General features: G+C 43.5%; 1 protein-coding gene across 2 annotated transcripts; it reads right to left on the bottom strand.

Annotated features, from left to right (window-relative positions):
• Window positions 1-2892: 2892 nt before the first annotated feature.
• On the bottom strand, window positions 2893-9977 carry LOC309349364 (uncharacterized protein). Of its 2 annotated transcripts, none has more exons than XM_081875196.1 (2): window positions 9618-9977; window positions 2893-5209 (listed from the first exon to the last, which is right to left on the bottom strand). In XM_081875196.1, exon 2 carries the CDS (start codon window positions 5176-5178, stop codon window positions 4114-4116), a length of 1065 nt encoding a protein of 354 aa, XP_081731322.1. In that variant the 5' UTR covers window positions 5179-5209; window positions 9618-9977; the 3' UTR covers window positions 2893-4113. The 2 variants fall into 2 exon arrangements, with proteins under 2 accessions (XP_081731322.1, XP_081731323.1); XM_081875197.1 differs by lacking the exon at window positions 9618-9977 and adding an exon at window positions 8112-8637.
• Window positions 9978-10280: the final 303 nt, after the last annotated feature.

The following is a 10280-nucleotide window of genomic DNA, read 5'->3' as shown; positions in this document are numbered from 1 at the left end:
GCACATATAAAACACACCAACGCCAACATTGCATAGGAATAAAATAGTACAAATAAAATTTTAGATACAGCTTCTTTGTCCTGAGTGCTGCGCATAGGCAAAACAATCTTGCAGAAATCTACAGTTCTGCTTTGACTCTGTGCCTTATGGACCCGACGGAGAGCCAAGGCAGCTGCTGAAATTCTATTCTTCTCCTTTGTGTCCTGCTGGCCCCGTGGAAAAGCTGTTTGGGGACCAAGGCCGGCGGCTCCCTCGGCCTGGAAGCCAGAGTCGCCTCGGACTGCCTTAAGCGTCCAGGGGGCCTTTACCTCCTCCCCCCAGGGGCTCCCTGTGAAGGCAGCGTGGTTGGGGCCTCCTCCTCCCCAAGCGAGGGGCCCATTTCCCGGCCGGCCGCCGAGCCCAGAGCCGGGGGAGCAGGCCGCCTTTCCCCGCGGAGCTGAGGGTCTGGCCGGCTTCCAAGTGCGGCATCCATCGAGGGCTCTCCCTGGATGGGACTCTTCTCGGCCTGACGGGCCGCTTTCGGGGGCGCCGGAAGGAAGGCGCCGCTGACAAGGGAGGCCTCGCCGCCGGGCGCCGCCACCTGCGCGCCTCCCTCGTCCCGGGCGCAGTTTGCGCGCAGCCCCGTCCCCCCCCCCCCGGGGCGCAGAGGGACCACCCGCACCTCAGGGCGCCGCGCGCCCCCGCCTGAGCCCCCCGCGCGCCCCCGCCGCCTCACCGTCCTCCCTCCGCCGCCCGCCCGGCCTGCCTCGCCCTCGGGCGCCGGCCCCGTCCCTCCGCGCCGCCTCGCCCCCCAAGCCGGGCGCCGGGCTCTTCCGCGCTCTGGGCCTCCGCGTCCGTCCCCTGGAGCCGGGCTCCTCTCTGGCGGCCCCGGAGCCCCGTGTCCGGCCGGGGAGGAGGAGGAGGAGGAAGAGGCGTCCGGCCGAGGAAGTCAGGGATCCAGAGATTCTTCGACCGTGCTTGCAATTCTCCTTCCTCGACAAAGAAATTGCCACGCTGTGGAAATGCAGGCTAGAAATAAATGTAGAGAGGATTTTCAACCTCAGGACTTTGAAGCTCATAAATTGATAAAATAAAGCCTAACTTTTTATCAACCAATTATAAAACAATTTCACAGTAATCCTTGTAAAGGTAGCCACGAAACATTCCAAAATGCACAGTGACCAAAAATGGGGAAAGTGGTGGCCATCTTCTAGGATAGAGACCAAGGACTAAGCAAAACAATTGGCAACTTAGATATTTTAATTCAGCCCATGTCTGAGGCTGCTTTGCTGTATTACTAAGAATATTTTACCTCCATTAATTTATTGCAGTTGCTTAAAGGAAAATGCATTTTTGAGACCTAGGAAGCTGTAAGTAAAGAATGTTAAACTTACTTTGCACTGTGTGGTCTTTTTTATATTTTGAAAAAATGGTAAATGGGGTTCAGCTGCTTCTTGCAGCTGAACAAAATAAATAAGACTTAATAGCATATTCCTAGGCTTCCTTAATCAGCCTAATGATGGGACTTTGTACCCTGCTATTGGGGCTGTGTGTTAGTCCCACGTTTTAAAAACACACACCAGTCCCCCCCCCACACACTTTGTTAAACCACACACGGGTCTCTAGAGGATTAAACATAATTAGTATACCCTCATACCAATTTCCATAATAAAAGTGAATTAATGACTTAAGTTATAGGTGGTTTGGCAGTCCTATACCTAGCATGCCTCTTTGGTTCATTTTCTAAGTAAAATTCGCAAATCAGTGTCACTGGATAGTGACTTGGATGTTATTGGCAGGAAAGTTCAGCTTCAATGGAAGGTAGAGAATAGGTGAAAATCATTTCTATACATGTGTAGGAGGAAGAAAAGGACAAAAGGTCTGGAATTTTCCATACCCCTGACCTGTTTTTGAATAAATGGCAACTCCCATTAGATGAAGGTTGTAGGAAAAGAAAGCAATCAAGACCAGGTAAAGCCACTTTATTGTCCTCCTTCTTGGCACAGTAAACACTTACATAGATTACTGTACTTGCATCTGCTGCCGCTGGAAAGATCTCACTAATTCTCTCTACCCGAAGCTGGTGCAACAGGGTTGGGCAGTTGGATTTAGATAAGGAAAGTAAAAGCTCAAGGGTAGAAATACAAACAAAGTCTCTGAAATTGGATACCAATTTATTGAAGGGATAAAACGGTTCTTGCACCTGCATCTCAACTGTCTTAATGATTCCCCGTACGGACATCGAGATGAGATACTTTTGAATTGTGCCCTGAAACTGGTTAATTAGTGGCATTTTGATTCAGATTGTTGTTAAACCAAAAAAGTACAGAACTAGCTTCCTATTGTTATTTATTTGTAATATTCCTCACCCACCCATCACCAAGCAGGCTACAGAAGTTCAGCATCCAGTCATAAAAACAGAAAAGCCTATTGCGATTAAAAAACACGTGAAATTATTCCAAATGTACGAGAGCAGTAAAAATTCAGCCAAAGAGATTTTATTATTATTTATTACATTTATATACCACCTTCATCTTCTAAGGATCTCAAGGTGTTGCACATGATTCTCCTCCTCGGCTCCTCCCCATTTCACCCTTACAACAACCCTGTGAGGTAGGTTAGGCTAAGAGATGAGGACTGAGTGGTCCAAGGCCCCCTAGTGAGCTTCACGGCTGAGTGGGGATTCAAACCTTGCGCTCCCAGGTCCTAGTCCAGCACTTGATGAACATTATGCTACACTGGGTCCCACCAAACAAAATGCCTTAGCTGTCAGGCTAAGATGAAGAGGTCTGTCTTCAGCATGTGGCAAAAACTCAGGTGCTAGGTGCATTTCTGGGGGGATGGAGTCCCATAATTTAGGGGCTGCCACAAAGAAAGGACCCCCATTCTCTGCACTTCCAAGAGTGGCTTTAGTATGCAAGAAGGTCAGTAGGGAAGGAGACTGTTTTTCAGATATTTGGGGCCTAAGTTATTAACGGCATTAAATACTAATGTGCTCATGAATCTCTCGTGCTTGTTCATCTCACAATCCCATCTCATTTCCACTTTAAGCTACAGTGTTTCATTTTAAACTGTATGAAAATTAGTATTCAAATATATATAAATCAGAACTGCACAACTTTTAAATAAGTATTTAATCTGCGTGTACATATAATTTCTACTGGAAGAGCCTCAGCACACAAATGGTTCTACCGATCTGTTCCTCAACATGACAAATTTCCCTCATGGAATAGATGACTGCTCAACTGAGCACAAAGAGGACAAAAAAAGATAAGTTTCACAAACAGTGTTTCTGTTTTATCGTCTATGCAGATAATCAAGACTCCAGTTTAGCTCTGCCAGATATTTGTGGGATAAAATATAGCTAAATTACATGTCCTAAATAAATCTAGGACATTAATAATTGATGGCTCTGGAGGCACCTTAGTCATCATATGATGTTATATTGTGTTGTTACTGTATTGTGGAAATATATATATATAATATATTTTTAAAAAGAATGTACCTGTATTTATCTTAAAATACACATGTTAATGCATTTTGGTAATTTTTAATGCCAAGAACAATTCAAGGAGGTGTGAAATCTGAATCTGGATTGTATTGCAATCAGGACGTTTGAATTGGATTCCTTTGCTTAAAAATGTAAATAAAGCAGAATTCTCCTGTAACCAAGAGGTAAAGTAAAATGTGCTAGCGTCCATGAGAATAACATATGCCAGGCACTGGAATATGAAAAGTCTCTTTAAGGGAAGAGATTTAACACATCTAGTTAAACACGCCTAGTTTCTCTAGGCCCACCTTCTGTTACGGAAAGTAGTCCAGAATCATAGAATTGTAGAGATGGAAGGGACCCCGAGGGTCATTCTTCCAATGGAGGAAGCAGGATGGGACCAAATATAATTAGCACACTTTCAATTTTATATAGTGACCTGGAATTGCTACAGCAGTTTTCTCTGTTATAGTAGACATTCATAGCTACATACCTACATTTTCAGCTCCTTGTAATGGTGAACTATTCATTGGAAATAATAATTAAAACTTCTTGCAAGGAAAGAGAGAATGCAAAATCTGAAGGGATTTACTATATTTCATAACTCTTAAGTAGATGAAAAGGTTCTCTCAAGATGTGCTGCTTCAGTTATGAGCATCATAGGAGACTTTGCTGTCCTCACTCCAGTGCTTGCCTGTCCTCTTCTTTCTGTTCCTTTCAGCCATGACAATGGCAGCTACCACAGTAACAAAGACTGTGAAAGTTATTACAAGAACCGTCACTGTCTCTGCAATGCACAGCTGGGTGTCCACAGATGACAGAGGGCGGTTTCTCAGGATATGGGGCTCCATGCATGTCACATTGTGATAGTCATCTAGGATCAGCCTTCTGACACTGTGCAGTTTAGCAAAAACCCTCTGAAGGTCACAGTCACAAAACCATGGGTTGTCCGAGAGCAAGATGTGAGTTCCAGAGGTCTGGAGAGATAATAATGTCTTGAATCGAATATGTTCAATTTGGTTGTGCACCAGGTTAAGTATTGTGAGGCTGCTTAAAGAAGTAAAGACTCCAGGGCCAATGGTTTTGATTCTGTTGCCCTCCAAGTTCAAAACTTCTAAGTGTTGCAGCATAGAAAAATCTCCATTGTTGAGGTTATGAAGGTGATTATTCTGAAGACAAAGTTGCCTCAAGCAGGTGAGACTGCGAAACGCACCCGCTTCTATCAATGATATATTATTATTTTGCAAATTGAGCTTCTGAAGACTTTCAAAGTGCTTGAAGTTCTTGTACTGTAGCTCCTGCAGCCTATTGTAGGCCAAAGTGAGTTCGTAGAGAGTAACAAGACCCAATGAAAAGCTGTTTCCAAGAAAGGAGATCTCATTTCTACCAATATCAAGCTTATGGAGTCTTTCCAGGGAGATGAATGCTCTCTCTTCAACTCTCCTGATGTAGTTGTCACTCAGAAGGAGAACCCGTAACTTCCACAGGGATCTGAGACCTTTGCTTGGAACAGAATGCAACTGACTGTTTGACAGATCCAAGTGTTCTGTCTCCGGAGGGAAAATGAGATCGGAGCTGACATTGACTCCTGAACAGTTCACAAACATTGCCCCTTCTGTGCAGAAGCAGATTTTATGGCATGGGTTATGGGTTTCAGAGACACTAAAGGAGAGGGGAATCCAGAGGCAGATTAAGTAATGAAAATACATCTTCAGTCTTGTTCTGTATGTTCTTTAGTTCCTGTTGTACAACAGAAATATTTTTTTAAAGCACATTTTTAAAAAAATACCTAGAATTTTTTGTATATAATAATAATAATAATAATAATAATAATAATAATAATAATAATAATAATTTATACCCTGCCCATCTGGCTGGGCTTCCCCAGCCACTCTGGGCGGCTTCCCAAAAAATATTAAAATACTGTAATACATCAAACATTAAAAGCTTCCCTGAACAGGGCTGCCTTCAGATGTCTTCTAAAAGTCTGGTAGTTGTTGTTCTCTTTGACATCTGGTGGGAGGGCGTTCCACAAGGAGGGTGCCACTACCGAGAAGGCCCTCTGCCTGGTTCCCTGTAACTTGGCTTCTCACAGTGAGGGAACTGCCAGAAGGCCCTCGGTGCTGGACCTCAGTGTCCGGGTAGAACGATGGGGGTGGAGATATGATAGAAACACAAATGAATGATTAACCTTGAAAACTTGGTTTAGGAATGACACAAGTGAGAAAAGGTTGGCTTTCTGGTTTGTACACACACTAGGGCTTCAGCCACGACCCTGCCTGACTCTTTAAGTCCAGTTACCAGCTCTCTTCTCGGATTCTCATGTGATGAAATCATTGAGTCTAACACACAACTTTCTGACTGTGTACTTATTGGAAGATATAAAGCCACTTCATTCTATGCATAATTTTCATGCTAGGATAAAAAGAAAGTAAAAACATTTGACTAAATTTGAAACCGGAGGTGGCTAACCTGTGGCCCTTCAGATATTGTTGAAGTACAACTCCTATCATCCCTGACCAGGCTGTGTGGGGCAGAGGACAACTCAGCAACATCTGAAGGGGCCAAGGTTCAGGTATCTCTGTTTCAAATAACGCCTGGTTTGGAAGTAATGGCAAATGATGATTTAGGCAAAAGAGGAAGTGCTGGAGTGTGTGAAACTGACGCTCACGCAGGTAAAGGTAAAGGTAAAGGACCCCTGGATGGTTAAGCCCAGTCAAACGATAGTCAAAGGGGACTATGGGGTTGCAGCGCTCATCTCGCTCTCAGGCCAAAGAAGCCGGCGTTTGTCCACAGGCAGCTTTCTGGGTCATGTGGCCAGCAGGTCTAAACCACTTCTGGTGCAACAGAACACTGTGACAGAAACCAGAGTGCACAGAAACACTGTTTACCTTCCCGCTACAGCGATACCTATTTATCTACATTTACTGGTATGCTTTTGAACTGCTAGGTTGTGGCAGAAGCTGGGACAGGGCATCGGGAGCTCACCCCATCACGCAGACTTGAACTGCTGACCTTACAATCAGGAAGCCTTCCTTGGATGGCCATCTGTTGCGGGTGCTTTAGCTGAGATTCCTGCATTGCAGGGGGTTGGACTAGATGACCCTTGGGTCCCTTCCAGCTCTAAGATTCTATGATTCTAAGCCCAAGAGGCTCAGTGGTTTAGACCACAGTGCCACCCGTGTCCACGCATGTAACAGCAAATAACAGTTTAGTGTGATGTCCTAACTCAGCTCAACATTTTCTATGAACATTCAGAGTGATTTGCATATCCTGTTCTGGCCTTTTAGGCAAAAAATAAAATAAAATAAAATAAATAAAAATGGCCTTCCTAATCAATAGCACACTTATATTCACAGAAATTTATGAACCCTCACATTTTACTGAATGACTACATATTTGTTCAACAAATTTTCAAATAAAAAAGATTAAGGCATACCCTCCAACATTTTTCTGATAGGGAAATAGGGAAGTTATATTCCATAATAATAATTTTACTATTTCAGGGGGATACTGTAGATAGTTATGCAAATGAAGGATCGAAAGTGACGTTCAGTGATTGGCTAGTTACAGAAAATGGTTACTGTTGCATTCTAGTGGAGCTCTATATAAGCAGGCTGACTGAGCTCCTCAGTTCAGTTCTGTTCTAGCTTACAAATAAAGAGCTGCTTTGGAAGAATCGCTGTGTTGTCTGATATGTTCGCCCACAACTTAACAGGGAAGTTATATTCCATAATAATAATTTTACTATTTATACCCCACACGTCTTACTGGGTTGCCCCAGCCACTGTGGGTGGCTTCCAATATATATAAAAGCATAATAAAACATTAAACGTTTAAAAAACCTTCCCTATACAACACTGCCTTCAGATGGCTTGGGGGATGGATAATTCCATACCCTCCAAAATTTCTCCAATGAAAACAGGGACATCCTAAAGGAAAGTGGGACATTTTGGAATCAAAGAAACTGGGGCGGCTTCTCTAAATCAAGGATGTCCCTGGAAAATAGGGACACTTGGAGGGTCTGTAAAGAGTGGGATCCAATTATCATTCTGCCAATGCAAGGATTTTTGCTTGCTCAGTGAAACATTCTCCCTCCCTTCTCCCACATATTCCCTAAACCTTTTCTGGGTGTTTCCCCAGCCCTTGGGAGCAAGAGCACTGACTTCTCCCCACCATTGAGGGGGCTGAGGCCTTCCAACATACTGACATCACTCATGCTTGCACATGAGACGTGTGCACACCACGTGGCGTGCAAGAGTCACACAAGCACACCATGTGGCGTGCATGCACAAGGTGCACGCGGCTGCCACAGAATTTTGATGCCCCCCCCCCCCCGGCTTCCCCTACACGGAGTCCCTGCTCGAGAGTAGATTTGGGGAGGGTGTACAGCACAAAGGAAGGAGAAGGAGAACTCACGTTCTCTTGCATAAGCAGACATCCTAGCACTCCCCAGAGCATCTAAAACAATATAAGAGAAAATGTGCTTTGTCCCAAGACCATGGGTCTTATATAAAGCAGATACATATCTGAGAGCAGCCTGGTTGTGTGATTATTCACTTGTGGCGACACAGAGGCAGCCTTTTCCCTGCTGGCACCACGGGTGTGCGATGTACCCCTGTGGAAATTCACGAGGCCTCACCTGTTCCTGCATTTTGCCAACTTTTGAAGGCACACTCGTTTACGCAAGCATTTCCTTGATTTCGTGACCTGTCTTCTGTTTCAATTGCTATGTTGTTCTAATGGGATTGTTTTATTGCATATTTTTTATTGTAGACGTTTATATTTTAAGGTTTGTGTAATTGGCTTTTATACGGCTCAGAAGCTTATTTTGGAATTAAACTGTTGTAATAAACAGTGATGATGAGGATGTAGCTTAAAAGGATGAATGATCCACCTTAAGAGAGAAAGCTAGTTGGGGATAATGTGTAGAGTTTTGGATTTTGAACAGTGAGATCAGGGTTCAAATCCCTGCGTCATGTATGGAGCTCCCTGGATGACCTTGGGCTAGCCCCAACACCATCTCCTTCAAGCCCCATAAAAGATCACTGAAAATTAAACCAAGTTGCAGCATAAATGGAGTTTAATACCATTGTTTAAACTTATTTACAATCCCACTGTGGATGGGGTCTTATTTCTAAAACGACAAGTTATTTAATTCTTGCTGTTCCATGTTTCTTGCTATTGACAGCCATGGTGGGTATTTTTCCAGACTTTCTGGAAGGATTATTGTTATGCTACTGTGAAACTTGTTTGGTTAGAAATGTACTGGTTAAATGTAAGTGAATTCTGGAATACTTGAAAGCAAAACTGCAGAGCACATTTCAAAGTTTTCTGATTTTAAATAAATTTACAAAGGCTCCTCACTCTTATTTCTGCTGCCTCACACCATAAAGATCAAGGCTGCAATTCCATGCACACATATCTGGAAGTCCCATTGACCCTAGTGGGATTTACTTCTGAGTAAAACGTCTGAGCTGCATGGCTATTAATCTGATTTCCCAAACTCTCATAGCTCCAGTTCTTTAGAAAAAGTGAGATATATGTTTGTTTTATACATTCTGTGAAAGCAATAGCTCCATGTACCCTTTCAACTGTAGAGTACCCTTTTGGTGCACTCTCTTATTTACAACAACAATAAAAGCAACAACCATGCTACTGCAGATTGTAATGCCACCCTTTTACATGGCTAGACATAATACTTTGGTACTGACAGCTGCTTCAAAATAAATTTAATATATCTCTGGTCAACTTTAGAAAATGAGCGCTGTCACTGCCAAGACCACAGAGCCCACCTGAGAGTGGCAGGAGGGGGAGGAATGTAATAAAACTGCAAGTTCTTTAGGCATGTGTTTCTTACTATATAAAACTCAGTGGGAGTAGACAGTAGTTGCAATAATGTCTGCAAGTGTCCTTAAAAGTCGAAATATTTCCCAGTTGGCCAAAACCATAATATCCATGCTGAACACAAGAAACTCTTCACAAAGCAGAAACAAATATGTATGTTGATTCTTTAAAATGTTTTAGTAACTACTAACTGCTCCAGCACAGGTGAAAATATCTGTTATCTGAAGGAACAATCATGTGTGTGTGTTTATCTAATTGCCTGTATGTGCCTTTCGGCAACATTCACTCAGATCACCCTTACCTTTGCTGCAGCCCAATGCTCTTGCCAGGGTTCCTCCTTCAAATGTCCTTTGGACATGGATAGTGGCAGATGGAAAAGTACGGAGATGAAAGGGTTGGCTGTCAATGTGCTGAGAAAGACAGGTTGAAAGCTTCATGCAAGGCAGAAGGATAGGGAGCGAGAAAGCATTAATAATGGAAGCAGTTGCAAAATTAAGCTGGCCACCTGCTTATAGCTGCAGTCACTTTGAAAGAGTGTTGAGATCTGAAATGTGTATAATGAGGCACATTTGGGTCAAACCATAGTGTGACATCTAACTCTTAAGAAACTGGAGTACAGAAAAATCAGAGGTAAACCTGCATACATATATTGGCATATGTACAGTGGTACCTCGGGTTACATACGCTTCAGGTTACATATGCTTCAGGTTACACACTCCACTAAGCCAGAAATAGTGCTTCAGGTTAAGAACTTTGCTTCAGGATGAGAACAGAAATTGTGCTCCGGCGGCGCGGCAGCAGGAGGAGGCCCCATTAGCTAAACTAATTAAGTACTTAACCCGAGGTACCACTGTACTGGGGATTCTTGGTTGCGACTCTTTGTAGTTACTCAAATGGGTATATTGATGTAAAGGGTTAGCTGAGATAGCAAAGAATTGCACGTGGGCTTAAATTTAGGGTTTTT

This window comes from Podarcis erhardii (genome assembly GCF_964252035.2).
Source record: "Podarcis erhardii genome assembly, chromosome: 1".
NCBI lineage: Eukaryota > Metazoa > Chordata > Lepidosauria > Squamata > Lacertidae > Podarcis > Podarcis erhardii.
The sequence above is the reverse complement of the archived record's forward strand: the minus strand, read 5'-3'. Positions and strand labels throughout refer to the sequence as shown.

Excerpts from the sequence above, each read along its gene's own strand:
- LOC309349364 (XM_081875196.1), bottom strand. The coding sequence starts at position 5,178 with ATGTATTTTCATTACTTAATCTGCCTCTGGATTCCCCTCTCCTTTAGT.